Source organism: Paramisgurnus dabryanus, chromosome 4, assembly GCF_030506205.2.
Source record: "Paramisgurnus dabryanus chromosome 4, PD_genome_1.1, whole genome shotgun sequence".
Taxonomy (NCBI): domain Eukaryota; kingdom Metazoa; phylum Chordata; class Actinopteri; order Cypriniformes; family Cobitidae; genus Paramisgurnus; species Paramisgurnus dabryanus.
The window spans coordinates 24,798,865-24,815,935 of record NC_133340.1 but is presented as its reverse complement, the minus strand read 5'-3'; the positions used below and the strand labels follow the sequence as shown (position 1 = coordinate 24,815,935).

Sequence of the window (17,071 nt, the reverse complement as noted above, 5' to 3'; positions counted from 1 at the left end):
CTCGTGTTTTCCAGGTGTGTCCGTACAGCATCGAGTTAAAAACATCTTAACTTTCTCAGAATGACGCAAGCGCACAGCAGATCATGTGACAAGAACGTAGCGTTTCCACGCGTTTTAGGCGTGACGTGTGAACGGCCCTTAATAAAGCAGAAGTATCATACTGTAGCAACCAAAGTGCTCAGCTGAAAAAAGCTGTCAGTCAGCGTCCACCTGCCGTTTCAGTCGCGTTGAAAAGCTTTGGTGTGAACACCCCCTAATAGTGGTACTCGAGTCCGGTCTCGAGACCGATTTCTGCTTTCTCGGACTCGTCTCGGACTCGTTCCTTCAAAAACTCGGTCTTGACTCAGTCTCGGACCACAGTGGGAGGAGAAGGACTCGTAATTTCAGACCGAGTCCTCGAGACCAATGCATTTTTTTAAGTTCATAAAAAAACACACAACACATTAAAAAAATTCAATGTTGACGGGCATTATTTGAAAATGACATTCCATGGTGCAATGCAAAGATACTACCATCACAGCCGTTTATTTATCTCTAGAAAAATATGCAGAAGATGATGCATGTGGTAGTGATTTTTTTAATGATAGTAAAAGCATAGTCCATATTAAGACGTTAAGACTGCTCCTCTAAACAATTCCCATAGCTTAGTCTGTAGGCCGTATTGTTGATAATTAACTGGGGTGATATTAAATCATGAATATGAAAACTGACATGTTTTTATGGTCTTGGTCTCGACTCGGTCTTGACTCCTAAAGGACTCGGTCTCAACTCGGACTTGCTTCCTCAAAGACTCTGTCTTGACTCGGACTCGACTCTATTTGAAAACCAACGGACTCGGTCTCGACCCTTCAAAGACTCGGTCTTGACTCGGACTTGGCATAGGCGGTGTCGTCCCCATCACTACCCCTTAAATAATGTAATTTCGTTCAAGCATTGTGACCCTGGAAAATTACTGTTCATGGCATTTTGTCCATTAGGATAAACATATCTAAAGATAAAAAGACAAACATTAACTTTGAGATAAGACTTAATATATGTTGAACCTTTTGCTGAAACAGTGTAAGATTAGATTAGGTTCAGTACTGTACCTGCATAGACACCTGCCAGGGCCAGGAATGAGCTTTGGCAGGCTCTCCATTTACTATTCGAGTGTTGACGGCAGGAGGGATCGCAGGCTTCCCGCAGCTCTCGGGCCAATCTGTGAAAGAAGAAATGAACCTGCTCAATTTATACGTAACGGCTACCAATTAAGATTTCATTAAGTTTAGTCAGACATTTGTGTATTCTGCAGACCCCTTTATCAAAAGCGACTTAAAGAGCATTTTTATTTATCAGTATTTGTGTTCCTTGAGATTCAAACTCACAACCTTTGAGCCGCTGACAGATTGTTGTTGTTTTCAACAGAAAATTATATTTTTTTTACAGCTTCAACATTTCAATTTCTTTGAATAAAGCATATGGCTCACACACACCTATAGTGATGTCGTCCCATGGGTTGGGTGGCACTGGAGGATCTGTGGGGGTGGGCAGCGTCGTATCAGTGGTCCAATGTGCTCGAAAACCTTTGGCCTCTGTGAAAAAGTCGGTATAGAAACGTATCACCAATTCGTTTGATGTGCTTTCAATGACCCCAGGCATTTTGGTGCCACAGTAGGGACCTGTAAGAAATTAAATATAGTGTGACCCACCATTTCATGACACTGTATAATACAAAAAGAAAAGGTATAGATATTGTTAATGTTTTTTTTTCAAAAATGTATTACTGATTAGGTTTGCCAGCTTTTTTATTACTTGCTTTACAAACAAATAATCAAGGCATATGATAAACAACAACGAATATATACGTTTCGATCAGCTTTTGATGAGTAAACCAATAATTGAAAATAAGAGCACATAATAACATAGAGATTGTAAATGTGTTTTGGTTTGGTTTGTTTAAAAGCATCATAAACATGTTGCCTTGCAAAGCGTTGATTGACCTTGTCGTCCTCCTTACCGTATTTTTTCGCTCCTGGCTGCGTCCCGTCGTAGACGACCACGTTGTCATAGCATCTGCCTAATAAGATGCCCCCTGCTTCCACGTCAAAATCGGTGAACGTCAATTTAATGGTCTTTCCTTTTGGACTACGTATAATCCACAGGCACATGCTGTTAGCCGGGTAGTTCAGGGGCCAGTTCTGAGACCTGATGATTCCTGTCTCCTCCTGAGAGAAACCTCCACATCCCTGGATATCTGCATAGTAACGTGAGAAGTAAATGCAAATTTAATCAAATCTGACAGTGACGGATGTTCAAATCTGAAAACGGAATTGAATTTGAGACCCAGCATTTTGATTCTCTTGTTAATGTGATGTCACATTGATAAAGCTTCGCCCACAGTCCTGCATTCTGTGAATTGTACGCTGTCCGTCAAATCTCAAAAGTGAGATACTAATGTCTCAGACTGTATTGACATTTTTTGATTAATCGATTTTTAAAACGTGGTCGATTAAAAATCGATTCTCAAAGAGCAGAATCGATTTTTTTCATATTTATTTCTGCAAACATTGAACGGAGGAATGGAAGCATTTTAGATTTAGCAAGCAAGACGTGTTGTGGCTTTTAATTTCTTTTTATTAATTACCCACTTGTAAACTGCTGTTCACTGTTCTTTTTTTAGTAATATATTATGTGTATTAAATCTATATTCATTGAGTTGAATCTAGAATCGAGTATAAAAACCTACCTGAGAACCAGAATGGAAAATTTAATCGAGAATCGGAATCGAATCGATTTGATAGCTTGTGAATCGAAATCGAATCGATCTGGAACATCTGAATCGATACCCAGCCCTATTGACAGGAATCAGGTCTATTTTAACTGAAAGCGCTCACTGTCTGTTGGTATGGGAGGAACAGTAGCTCATTTGCATTTAAAGGTACAGACACGTTTTTGCTTTCGCCCATTTTGGACATTCTATAATAAATGATCTGTGGCGTATTTTCAGTTGAAACTTCTGGGCACACCTGAGACTTATATTACATCTTGTAAAATGCACATAATAGGTGCCCTTTAAATGTTTGTAAAATATTTTAAGTTTATTGAGCACTGCTATTGTTTACTCATCAGCTTGACTTAAAAATAGGGGAGATCACAGAACCGAAATCTCAAGATTGCAAGTACTGAACAGTGATGGACGTTGTGCAGAGCTCAAAGCTGCATCAGCAGGGCTCATTTGAGATGCGTGTGTGTGCGTAGGTAAGAGTAGATAAATGTCTTTATAAGTTACAAAGTGTTTTACCTGCAAGGTCCTCTGGATACACAGCCTCCCATTTGGCAGACAAGCCACGGTCGGCCAGTCGAGCATCTGATTGAAAACTGAGCGACATTTTGTTACTGACGCTGACTAGAACAGGGGGAAGAACGAAGCCGCAGTGTGTGCCTGAGAGAGAGAGAGAGAGAGAGAGAGAGGGGTCACTTTCTGCATTGCTAAGCATCTATTGGCTTAAAGAGGTCATAGCAGGGAAAACTTGTTTTATTTAATATTTTTGCTTAAAATCTTTTAAAAGTTGTTTGATAATTGCAGACATGTATCAAGGCATGTAATGGTAATGTGAGAGAAGTTAATGCCTTTTATGCTAATCAGTCTTCCTGCAACATATTAAAAATGTATTGAAGCCATATTTTAAATTCCGTACACGTGAATGACAAACCCGGTTTGTACGTTATGCATTTTTTACTCGAACTATTTGTGCTTTTCTCTCTTCAGGGTAACACAGGCTGTCAGTAGAACTGACACTCACACACAACGTCATCCTGACAGCCAGGAGAAAGGATGTGATGTGGAGAAAACACACACACACTAACACACACACACAAACACACACACGCGTGCGCACACCCACACACACATACACGCTTGCAACTGACACATAAGGACAAAATGTCAAAACCAATGAGCTGTGCAGTCCATGACTGCTGGAGGATGAGAAAACTACACTTCATTTATCTGTTTACAAAAACCTATGAATTTGTTCTCTATTACATTTGAATAGTTTAAGAAAGAGTTTGGTCATCATGTTGTTCCAGAATGATTGATTGATTGATTGATTCTTTCTTTCGTTCTTTCTTTTGTTCGTTTGTTCTTTTATGTGTTCTTTTAACGATTATTGATCACTTGATTCTTTGTTTCTCTTCTTACTTACTTTGCTTTCCTATTGCTTGCTTTAGTTCTTTCTTTCTTTTTCCTTTCTTTCTTTTAATGATTGATCAATTGATTCTTTCTTTCTTTCTTTCTTTCTTTCTTTCTTTCTTTTGTTAGTTCTTTCTTTCAATAATTCACTGATTGATTAATTATTTCTTTTGATCTTTCTTTCACTTGTTCTTTCAGTGATTCACTGATTGATTGATTCTTTCTTTCGTTCTTTCTTTCGTTCATTCTTCCGTTCATTTTTCCGTTCATTCTTCCTTTTGTTCTTTCAATAACTCACTGATTGATAGTTTGATTCTTTGTTTCATCTTTTCTTTCGGTCGTACGTTCTTTTCTTCGTTCTTTCAATGATTCACTGATTGATTAAAAGATTCTTTCTTTCTTTCCTTCTTTCTTTCTTTCTTTAAATTCTATTTATTTGGTTAATTCGTTCTCTCTTTCTTTCTTTAAATGATTCACTGATTCTTTGTTTCTTTCTTTCTTTTTTCTTTTTTTCTATGATTTACTGAGTCATTCTTTTTTCTTTTAATGATTCAATGATTGATTTGTTTGATTGATTGATTCTTTCTTTCTTCCTTTAAATGATTTTTGATCCTTTCTTTTTTACTTTCTATATCCACTGATTCTTTCTTTTAATGATTGACTGATTAATTCTTTCTGTCTTTTTGCAACGATTCAGTAATTGATTGATCAATTGATTCTTTCTTTCACTCTTTCTTTCGTTCTTTCACGGTTTCTTTCGTTCGTTCTTTCGTACATTCTTTCATTTGTTCGTTCTTTCTTTTTTCATTCTTTTGTTCGTTTGTTTTTCCGTTTGTTTGGTCGTTCTTTCAGTAATTCACTGGTTGATCATTTGATTCTTTCTTTCATTTTTTCTTTTGGTCATTTTGTTCTTTTGTTTGCTCTTTTAATGATTCACTGATTGATCAATTGATTCTTTTTTTCTTTCTTTAAATTTAATTTGTTCATTCTTTCTCTCTTTCTTTTAATGATTGATTGATTCTTTTTTTGTTCCTTAGTTCTTTCTTTAAATGATTCACTGATTCTTTCTTTCTTTCTTTCTTTTTTCTTTCTCTAAATAATTCACTGATTCTTTTTTGCTTTTTTCTTTCTTTCTATGATTCACTGATTAATTTGTTTGATTAATTGATTCTTTCACTCTTTCTTTAAATGATTTTTGATTCTTTATTTCTTTTTTTGCTTTCTACGATTCACTGATTCTTTCTTTTAATGAATGATTCTTTCTGTCTTTCTTTCAACAATTCAGTGATTGATTGATCAATTGATTCTTTCTTTCACCATTTCTTTCATTCTTTCTTTCTTTCGCTCTTTCTTTCGATCTTTCTTTCTTACAATGATTGATCGATTGATTATTTTTTTCTTATAATGATTAACTGATTTTTTTCTTTCTTCTCTCATCCTGTTTGTCCTTTCTAACATTTCCGAGCCTTTATCCAGTATTCTTCATCTTTTCCCTCAGACTCTCTCTAATTCCTCACTTCATCAGCTTGCGCGAAGACGAATCAACACTATCTGGCGTGCAGTCCTTGAAAAGCTCCTGCAGATAAGCGTATCGGCTGCTCACAGCTCTAATGTTCTGTAATAAGCAGCTGTAATTTATAGCACGCTTGCCTGCTGGCTCATGCCTCTCTGAGACTGATGATAATCAGTTTTTACAGCTCCTTTGTGAGAGGGATAACACAGTTACTCTTGCACCAGAAGTGCCATTTAGCCTTAGTTATAGGCCCCCCCAAATAAAGTCAAGGGTCGTTTCTGATAAGTCAAGTTCTGGCACGTTACACTGACTTGCCACATATCACCCAATGAAATAGTAGTATTTGTACTTAAGCATATGTGACCCTGATCCAGATTAAAGTCTAATAATCTATTTGATTTAACTCATTAATTTCAATCTTTGACATGACCTTACTCAGTCCATTTTAAAGATATTAAGGTTATATTTTCACAGAATGGTCTTTACATTATGTAGGTTGATTTTATATAGAAACTAAATCAAACTAAGTCTCATATAACGCAAACCAAACATAACTGGATAATAATCATTTATTGGATTGTCGCATCTCACCCAGTGACTGCTGACTATCAGAAACTGTGAGTTTATCATCACCACACTGGCCTGCTTCACCCACAACAGAAAGATCAGTGATGTGCAGTTTCACAAGTAAGCCTTCATCTACTGTGATGTCCCACGAGCAGCGCAGGTTGGCAGGATAAGCCTGAGGATAGTTCATGGAGTTCATCTGACCTTTACGTCCAAACAACTTCCCAGGAGATCCGCAGCCAGAATCTGTACAGAGAGCGATAGAGCGTTATTCCCTGAACACATTCATCAGAACCTGTTTCAGTTTTATCATCTAGGGATCATGAAAAGGAAAAATCCTGGATAACGACACAGATGTTGGATGTGAGCAAAATAGTCAATGTTTTATTTAGTTGCTAGTTTTTTAGTTTCATAGCTTGTATTTTTGCAACACTTGAAACATAAAAACAATTAATAAAACATTTTATTAAATGAGATCACAGGTTCATAATCAGCGGGAAAGAAAGGAGAAAATGTTGTTTCTAGGGCTGTCAAACGATTAATTGTGATTAGTCGCAAAGTATCATTTTTATCTATTTAATATTATATATAAATAAAACAAATTCATCATAAATTTATATTTGTGTGTATTTATACATACATAAAACTTACACAGTACACAGACATAAATAATGCAAACACAAACTTTTATTTTGTATGCGATTAATCACGATTAATCGTTTGACAGTCCTAAACCACAATATTTTCCACTTTCTTCCCCGCTGATTATTTACCTGTGATCTCATTTTTTCCTGTGTGGTGACATCAGTATCGTACGCACCCGTCGAGGCAGTTGTAGGTAATGTGGTGCTAGTTGGCCGGGTAGTTGTGGTATTGGTGGTAGTTGTAGAAACGGTTGTAACCGGTAGAGCACTGGTTACGGTGTATACAGCGCTGAATCCTTTAGCACTCTGGCTCGAATCAGATTTGAAACGAACCACCATGCTACTGCCGCCAGAGACCACGGGAGCTGGGATCGTGTTTCCACAGAAACGACCTACAGTAATTGAGATGCATGTTTGTTGGAGGATCAAATTGACTGCACAGATGTTCACCAAACAAAAAAAACCTTTCTGGACTCAGAAAATGTCAGTACTCACCCAGCTGGGCACCACCATCTGAGGCACCATCATAGACGTCAACGAAATCGCCACAGGACTCTGGGACAAGGTCGAAGGCTGTGAATGTTAGACGGACGCGTTCTCCATCAGGCACCTGTATTTTCCACTGGGAAGCCCACACAGATTTCAAACATTAGTTATTTACTATTGGATGGTTAGCAAAATACTTTAAATACTGTACACCTGGATGTGCACATTAAATGGGGCGAGCTTAGTCAGACAGAGTCAACTTTAAGATGCAAAATATGCTTTAGCAGCGTATGTTAATCGTTAACGGTTTCGGACTGACTTTGGTTGATTTGGCTTCCGCTCGCCGCCATCTTCGCATTCAAGATGTATCGATCTTTGAATACGACGTAAGGAGGAAGGAGAGTAAAGATGAATAGCTCCTAAAGCATTGTTCCATATAAATGCACGGATAATTCGTTGTTTTGTCGCAAGTGAAAAACAATATTGACCTTCTAGTTGAAAAAGGATCCTCATATGAGATTCATTCAGAGATCGATTCTTTATGTCTGGCCAAGTCAGTTGTTCAAAACCTTTCTTTTTAGTAAACTCTGTGCACACAAACAATGCTCGCGTTCATGTGTAGAGATCCAGGTGATACTTCAAGCAAAGTTTCATGTTGTGTCGCGCCTTCTTAGTGTTGTAAAACTAGTGGTAGTTCGGTAGCAGCGGACAGCGGCTGGAAGATCGCATCAGGGATCGAGTAGGCATCACACCCTAACCAAGATATTTTTTTAAGTAATTTTTCTTTCCATGACAGTCGAGGCCCAAAATGTTGTCTTTTGTAGCCATTTCCTGTATCCGTAAGAATCACAGACAGTAAAAGATAAGAAATCCGTAAATCGTAGCAAGCTAGCCAAGGCTTGTCAAGATGGCGGCAGGCAACTGGAATGCCGTAAAAGGTCACATGACTGATATTCATCAATATGTACCTTTGATGTATGCACTCTTTAGTACCAATATGCTCCTCATTATGACTTCGAATCTCAGTGGTTCTTGTGTCTCATAACAAGTTGTTATAAAAATCTTCTTCACAAGATGTACAAGAATCAATGAAGCAACTAAAAAAGTCATCTGGGACAGCACAAAAATTTCATTTTCTGGTGAATAATTTTTGAACATGTGTTTTGTACTTCTACAGTGTTAAAAACAAACAAACATTAATCATCAACCTACGCATCTCACCTGAGTTTAGAGAACTATCTTAGCTTTTATCAGAGTTCTCCCTTGCCCCACATGCTTTTAATACATAGATTGATGAAGAGTTGATGCAATTCTGGTATCCTGACAGCGTGGTTAAATTGTGCTTTCTCCTGCATCTGTAGTTAGTTTGAAATCAAGGTTGGAAGCCAGACTCTAGTCTAGCTGATGTGAGTAAATATCCTGCCAGATGGCACAGCAGAACTGCAGGGAAGCTTCTAGCAATCTGACTTTTCCAATCAAAGCCCCTCATGTTAAAATTGATCATTAAATCTGCTCACAAAGCCCTCCACACTCTCTTCTGAGTTAAGTCTCGCTGCATTCAGAACCTGTGCCAATTTGTTAAAAAACAATCCAACTTTATCTTTACGATTTGTGTGCCAGTGCAAAACTCACCTAGGTGGTAACAATGCATTGATAGATGATGTAGTTGCTAGGATTTTCTAGGTGGTTACAAGGGCATTGATTGGTGGTTGCTAGGGTGTTTTGGGTGATTGGTAGGGCATTAGTGGACACTTGCTACGGTAGGATGTTCTGGGTGATCTGCCTGTGCACTTCTAGGTGGTTGCTAGGATGTTTTAGGTGGTTTCATTAGTAGATGGTTGCTAGGGTGTTCTTGGTGATTGGTAGGGCATTGCTTAGTGGTGCTATGGTGTTGGTAAGTGGTTTCTAGGACCTTCTGTGTGGTTGCTAGGGCAGTGGTGGGTTGCTTAGATGTTCTTGGTAGTTACTAGGGTGTTCTGGGTAATTGGTTGCTGGGATGTTTTCTTTAATAGTTACTTGGCTGTTCTGGTTAATTGGTAGTTGGTTCTGGATGGTTGCTAGGGTATTGTTAAGTGGTTTCTAGGTTCTTCTGGGTGGTTGCTATATCAATGATAGGTGGTTGCTAGGATGTTCCCGCATTTTACAGTACTATGGTGTTTTGGGTAATTAGTGGTTGCTTGCTAGGGTGTTGTGGGTAATTTATTGGGCGTTAGTGGATGGTTGCTAGAATGTTCTAGGTGGTTGCCAGGGCTGCTGGGAGGTTCTGGGTTCTTATTAATGCATTGGTAGGGTTTTGCTCAGGTGTTCTACTTGATTTGTATGTGGTTGCTATGTTCTGGGTGGTTGCTTAGGCTGCTGGGATGTTCTTGGTGGTTACTAGGGCACTGCTAGGTGGTTACAAGGGTGTTCTGCGTGATTTGTATGTGGTTGCTATGTTCTGGGTAATTGCTGGGGCATTGCTGTGTGGTTGCTTGGATGTTCTTGGTTGGTTGCTAGGGCATTGGTAGATAGTTGCTCGGGTGTTCTAGTTGTTGCTAGGGTATTGATAAGTACTTTCTAGTATCTTCTGGGTGGTTGCTAAAACAATGGTAGGCTGTTGCTGGAATGTAATTGGTAGTTACCAAGATGTGGTTCTGGGTGGTTCTTAGGGCATTCCTAGGTGTCTGCTAGGGTTTCCTACCAGATTTTTTTGTATGTGGTTACTATGTTCTGGGTGGTTGCTAAGGCATTGGTTGGTGATTGTTAAGGTGTTCCGGTTGGTTGCTAGGGCATTGCTATAATGTTCTGGGTGGTTGTTAGTGCGTTGCAATGTGGTTGCTATGATGTTCTTGGTTGGTTACTAGGTCATTGGTGGATGGTTGCTAGGGTGTTGTCGGTGGTTGCTATGGTATGGCTAAGTGATTTCTTGTATCTTCTTGGTGGTTGCTAATTAAAACAATAGTAGGTGGTTGGGAGCTAATTGGTAGTAACTAAAGTGTTTTGGGTGATTAATAGTTTATTACTAGGGTGTTATGGATAATTTGTAGGGTGTTAGTATATGGGCATTGCTATGTGGTTGCTAGGATGTTCTTTGTTGGTTATTAGGGCTTTGGTAGATAGTTGCTAGGGTGTTATGGATGTTAGTCGATGGTTGGTTGGATGTTCTGGGTGGTTGCTTAGGCTGCTGGAATGTTCTGTGTGGTTTCTAGGGCATTCCTAGGGGGCGGCCAGGGTGTTCTATCTGATTTGTATGTGGTTGTAAAGCATTGGTAGGTGGTTGTTAGGGTGTTTTGGGTGGTTGCTAGGGCTTTGCTACAATGTTCTGAATGGTTGCTAGCACATTTCTATGGGTGTTCTTGATGGTTAATAGGTGTTATTTACCAACCCAAATCAAATATCTCAACGATTTCTGTCTACCTTATTTTCCAGCAAATTAATATTAGTCTGAAAATTGGTAGTTGCTAGGTCATTGCTAGGATGTTCTGGGTGTTTACAAGGGTGTTATGTACTATCCCAAGTCAAAAGTATATATAAGACTTTTTTGGCTGTATTATTTTCCAGCAGATGAAAATTGGTCTGATTGCAAGCCACATGATTTTTCATTCCTGTTTGCAGCACAAATACTGCAGGATGAGATGCGCTGCCAATTTTAGTACGGGATTTGCTTAAATCTCTAACTCTAAGTATATGTAAATTTAATATTATGTAAAACACCAGTAAATAAACAAAAAGCAGGAACATAAAATCTCTCTCATATACAACCCAAATGTCTCCATGTTTTTCCTGACTGTAAAGGGGGTTAGCACATACTGAACACGCTGTTCAGAGCAATATGTGAGAGTCAGTGGAACAGGGACATAGACACAGACCCTTGGCAAAAACTAGGAAAAAAGCTAGATTGTGATAAATTAACAAAGGGCGTGAAGGTCGATTATGGATTATTGGCTGCACCTGATACAGGGCTCCATTCTCATAATTCTGCTCTGGAAAGCCAGGGGTCAACAGCTCCCCACGGTCACCTTGAAGAACACCACCAGCCCCAACTATTTCTAGAAAACAGAGAGAGAGTCAGATGCATAGAGACCCCCCCCCCCCCATTGTACCCTAGACACACACTCTGCTTCTCTTTCTAGGTCATCAGCAGTGAGACACATACAGTACATTAGCCTTTCACTATCTGTCCTGTGCTCAATAAGATACACACGTTAAATGCCGGTTACGTGAAAGCACAGCCGGGGACAATATTGTCGCACCTTACAGTCCTGTTAATGTATTTACCTGCTGTCGTCTCAGGGGCCACAGCGCGGTACTGCGCTTTGAATCCTTTCTCTGTGTGTCTGTCATTGCTGTCAAAATACACAGAAATGCTGTTTCCTACGGACACAATGGGCTTAGGTGTGGAATAGCCGCAGTACTTCCCTGGAGGAGCAACACAAACCCATAATGCATCAATGAAACCTTTCACAGATACCTTTTATTACACAGATGTACTGTAAAGCATATGTATTGCTTAGTTTTTAATATTTAGGTGAACTGTTTATTTTAGGTGGACATTTTGATTTCTATAAGGTTAAGCAAAGGAAAATAATCTGCACTCTGTGTTGGGTTTTTGTTCTCTCATTCAAATGTAGTTTTGGCAAAACTTAATTTTTGACAAAAAATATAGTGACATTCAGTCATTCTGTTTTGTGCTTATGCTAATGAATTCATTTCTGACTCTCAACTGAGTCAGCGGGAAACACAAGGTTTTTTTGGTCCAAAATGGCAATTGACCACAGCGTGCAGGACTCACCGATGATTCCCAATTCATCCTTGAGGGTGACAAAATCTGCATCACAAGATCCAGAGTCTTCAACAGAGAAGTCTTCAAACCACAAATGAATCACCTGGAATAAGAAACAATGAGAATTATTCAGATTCATTCGCCTTTACACAAATAACTATAAATCGGTGACTACAAATCGGTGTCCTACTTTGTAGCAATCAAGGCACATTCTTATATTCTTTGGAGTTTATTTTATACCACGGGTCTTTTGAATGCTGTATTCTGATTGGCTGATAAATGTTCCGTGGGTATGCATTAATTTCTGAAAACTGCACACCTAACTTCAATCAATGTCTTAAAAATAGGCACCAGAGCAATGTTTGTGGTAACCGTGGTATAAGAGGAATAATTGACTCTGGTCCTTTGCTTCGCGACGTGCCGCATTGCATCTTGGGTGTGCATTATTTTTTTATAATTCAATGGCCCGTCATCAATTATTCCTTACATATAAACTTTTATATGATATAAATTATTACCTACTATTAGGGATGCACTGAAATGGGCTAATAATCAGTATCGGCAGATAAAAGATTTTTTCCGACTATTGCCAATGGACGATTGTCTTCTTTCAAGACATAATCATGTGAAACAAAGATTTAAAAAAAAAACCCTATCGATATATGTATCGCTATCGCCATGGTCAAATATCGGTATCTCCGCAGAAATGTTTTGCGTCCCTACCTAATATTAAATTGTAATGTATGTAATTTGTCGTATTATGTTATCCTATTCCATCTTAATACACAAAGACAACACTGCATGTGGGTATTTATCCTTAATGCTACATGGGCCCAGGAAAATGACCCAGCTTCCAACGATCCAATAAATTCCCAATGGACGAATTCAAGTCCAGCCTATACCTTTTTTTTTCAGAAGCTCTTTCACTCGAATATACGCAGAGCCGATCCTGGCCTTCTGGGGGCCCTAAGCAACTTTGTGAGAGGGGCCCTGTCATCGCGTTAAAAAAAAAAAAAAACATCAACTGTCTCTGCTTAAATGTAGCTATAAACAAAATGTTTACTAAAACACGTATTATCTTATAGCTGTATATTTTTGCCACATGTACGTTACCGTGACACACATCAGAATACTTCCTAATTATAACATTGACACGTTTTCTGAAAAGCCCTTAATCTGTTACATTAGTACATAGAAAACAAGGTCTACTGCCACATTTATAATTTTTTAAGAGATTATCAGAGAAAACAAATTTAAAAACATAGCTTTAATATCCAAATAAAGACGCATGTTGATAGGTGCATCAACCGCATGCAGAGCTGCATAGATCGACTGACAACTGAAATCAAAGTATTTTGAGTTCAGACTGCTTGTTGTAATTTCGAATGGCTCTCGCGCACAATGATGTCACTCGCCAGCTGGTCTGTGCAGCGCTGCATTAAGTTAAGAACAAGGGGGCCCCCTAGTGGTGTGGGGCCCTACGCAGCTCGCGTAGCCTGCTTATAGGGAGGATCGGCTCTGGATATACGTCACTACGGGGAACATAAGACAATCGCTACTTCCATTTCATTGTGACTTTAAAAATGTTCTAACTCCAGTTTGGAAACCAAAAAGGTAAAGACTAAACCAGTACACTGAAAAAATTACTTTCTTACTTAATATTTTTGTCTTGTTTTTAGTGATTTTGTAATGTGATTTTAAAACAAGCAAAAAATCTGCCAATGGGGTAAGCAAATTTCTCTGGATTTTTTTCTTGAATTAAGTGTTTAAGACCTCATTGGCAGATTATTCTGCTTGGTTCGTGCACAAATTCACTTAAATAGTAATATTTTTGTCTAAACTAAACTTATTTTCTAAGGTCATTTTTTCATCAAGAAAATGCATCATGATTTAAGAATTTGTAGATATTTGTACTTAAAACAAGACAAAAATACCAATAAGAAAGTAATTTTTGCAGTGTAACCTTTCTTCCTGGTGTATTTTTATTACATTGAAACCTTTAAAGGGGACATATCATGAAAATCTGACTTTTTCCATGTTTAAGTGCTATAATTGGGTCCCCAGTGCTTCTATCAATATAGAAAATGTGAAAAACATCAACTCAGTAACTTGGTTTTAGTAAACCATTCTCTACAAGCATCTGAAAAAATAGGTCATTCAAATGTGGCTCCCCTTGTGATGTCAGAAGGGGATAATACCACCTCTTAATCTGCACTATCCAACCACGGCACTGCCATTTAGTGCAGAGATCAACTCATTTGCATTTTAAAGGACACACCCTAAAACTGCAAATTTTTTGCTCACACCTACAAAGTGACAATTTAAACATGTTATTATTAATGAACTATTTGGTGTTTTGAGCTTAAACTTCACATAATATGTAGTAAGGGGACACTAAAGATTTATTTAATCTTAAAAAAGTTTTGTGAAATATCCACTTTAATTTGCATATTAATAATTAATAGCATCCTAACAATCTAAGCTAAGCGTCACCCCGTACCTTATTGGCTTCTACCGTGATGCGCCAGCTGCAGCTCATACCACTGTCATAACTGCTGGGGTAATTCCCACTGGAGAATCCCCCCGACTCCTCATTGAGCTCCAGCAAACTCCCACAGCCCGTTTCGATCCCATCCTCTGCATGTAGAGACAGAGCAGAAGATTAAATTTGGCACAGTCTGTGTAAACATATTGATTGCAGCGTCACCCTGCAGGTGAAGCTATTTCATGGAAGTCAATGAAACATTGTCTGATAAGTGCAGAATAGAGAGAAAAATGTGTAATGTACAAATGTGCATTTGTAACAATAGTCAACAATACACTGGATGTGTCAAAATTATCATTAGGATATTAAGTAAAGATCATTTTTGTCAAGATATTTAGCGAATTTCATACCATACATATATCAAAAATGCATTTATCTTTTTTTTATTTAGGCAACTTTAAAGGTGATTTTCTCAGATTCAAGATTTTCAAATAGTTGTATCTCAGCCATTTATTGTCCTATATCCTATCAAACCATACATCAATGGAAAGCCTATTTATTATACAATCTCAATTATAAATCTCAATTTCAGAGACATCATGTCATGATACTGTTTTTTTTGCCTTGTTTTATGTTGTCATGTATTTTGTGGAGAGTCACGTGGCCTGTGTTTTGTGTGTCATCTTGTGCTGGATCATTGTGCATCTTTTGATGCCGTTGCGTGTTCCTGTCCTGTCCCATCCCGTCCTGCTAAGTGTCATGTTATGTTATATTATTTGGATGATTGCATTTGTTTGCCCCCTCGAGGGTATTTTCTGTTATTAATTAAAGTTTTTTTGATTACAAGCTGTGTTCTGTCAACACCACACATGACACAACCATTTTAAATCTCAAATTTTAAGAGTATTATACAATTTCACTTTTGTAATTTATATTCATATGCGGCATTGTAACGTACAGATCTGACGATACCAGTGGCGCTCATCCAAGAGGGGCGCTAATTCAAAATATGTGTTCTGCGCGTAAAGAGATCCTGTGTGCATCACGTGTTTTGCCTTCTGCCCATGCTTCAAAACCGTTTATGATAAAAGAGACGTTCACAAAATACACGCAAGACACTCCCTTAACAGTAAACTCTGATTATGCATTAGATTATTTGGCGAGATATCATAAACCCTTTAGACGCTTCTACAGCAGGCACTTATTTTAACAAGACACGTGATGCACACAGGATCGCTTGACGGACAGAACAAATATTTTGAAATTACGAACCACACACATGACGGGCTACATACATGTTGCGACAAACTTTGTATCGCGCACCCTCGAAAAAAAGAAGTCGTTGGACAATACCGAATTTAGAGTCCAAACTTAATCTTTTATTTTATAGTAATTTCAAGTTTCACCAGTAATTGTAATCATCCAAAACATATTGTTACGGCTAGACCAAAATAAAGTAGGAGATAGACCGAGTATTACTTTAGTAAATCAGTTGGGTTAGGCTGTAAGCAAAACCTTTCCATAAAACAAGCTCCCATTTTCATGAATCTTACTGTAAGTTGTAGAGATTTTTAAGACGTTAACTGCAGTTGTTTATCGAGTGAGAATCTCTGAATATATGGCATTTATTGATTCAACCCTTATAATCAGAAATAAAGCTGCATCGTTTCATTATCTCGGATGCTTTAAATGACTTTTCTGCCTCCGGGTGGAAATCAGAGCTAAAATAAAACACAAGTGCACAAAAGGGCTTATCTTGGACTAACCTCCTTGACTTTTATTCGAGTTGTTCTTCTCAACGACATAGACCACAACTAATCCGATGCAGACTGCAGTCAGGAGCACAAACAGAACGATGAGGATCTTCTCTAGCGTGGTTGAGACTTTCATGCAGCCCATCTGTTCTGATGTTCCTCAAGGTTCCCCAGAGAAAGAGAAAGGTTCCCTCACCGATGGTCTAATATTTATAACTGTGCATTGAACTTTGTATCTATAACATGAATAATTAACTAAAGAAGGTGTGTAATGGCTTTTAAAGTAATATTGTAAAGTTGCAATTAAACCCAGCTAACGTAATTTTTTGTGATTTCCTATTTAAAAATATAACCTTGATATTTTTGATATTAAAGGTCATGTCAAAGATTGAAATGAATGTGAAATCAAACTTTGAGGGTCCAGACCTTAGCCTGGATTTCAGAGACAGGGTTACATTTACCATACGTACAGTAGGCTACATGTGTACACAATGCTTCTTCATTCGAATACCAGGGTTTGCTGGATCTCAACTCTAACACATTGAAAACCAGCAGTAAATTAAGATTTTGTATTTGGGAAAAACTCAACGGGGAAGATAAGAAAGATTTGCAGTGCCACACGTATTGTCGAGCTCTTCGCTCAGGCATTGAACAAGTTTTTCCCAAAAGCTCCTTTTTTATTGAATTGG

General features: G+C 38.2%; 1 protein-coding gene across 1 annotated transcript in view; it reads right to left on the bottom strand.

The window, feature by feature from the left end:
* Positions 1-16,527, bottom strand: part of LOC135786139 (ovochymase-2) — a 28,465-nt gene extending 11,938 nt beyond the window's left edge. Inside the window, exons 1-12 of the mRNA XM_073814601.1 lie at positions 16,404-16,527; positions 14,644-14,780; positions 12,153-12,246; positions 11,639-11,779; positions 11,312-11,409; positions 7,391-7,517; positions 7,072-7,287; positions 6,276-6,497; positions 3,281-3,421; positions 1,997-2,233; positions 1,473-1,658; positions 1,089-1,198 (exon numbers count right to left, since the gene is read on the bottom strand). Coding sequence (XP_073670702.1) covers positions 1,089-1,198; positions 1,473-1,658; positions 1,997-2,233; positions 3,281-3,421; positions 6,276-6,497; positions 7,072-7,287; positions 7,391-7,517; positions 11,312-11,409; positions 11,639-11,779; positions 12,153-12,246; positions 14,644-14,780; positions 16,404-16,527 — 1,833 coding nt within the window. The remainder of the gene's footprint in view (positions 1-1,088; positions 1,199-1,472; positions 1,659-1,996; positions 2,234-3,280; positions 3,422-6,275; positions 6,498-7,071; positions 7,288-7,390; positions 7,518-11,311; positions 11,410-11,638; positions 11,780-12,152; positions 12,247-14,643; positions 14,781-16,403) is intronic.
* Between the last annotated feature and the right edge of the window lie 544 nt (positions 16,528-17,071).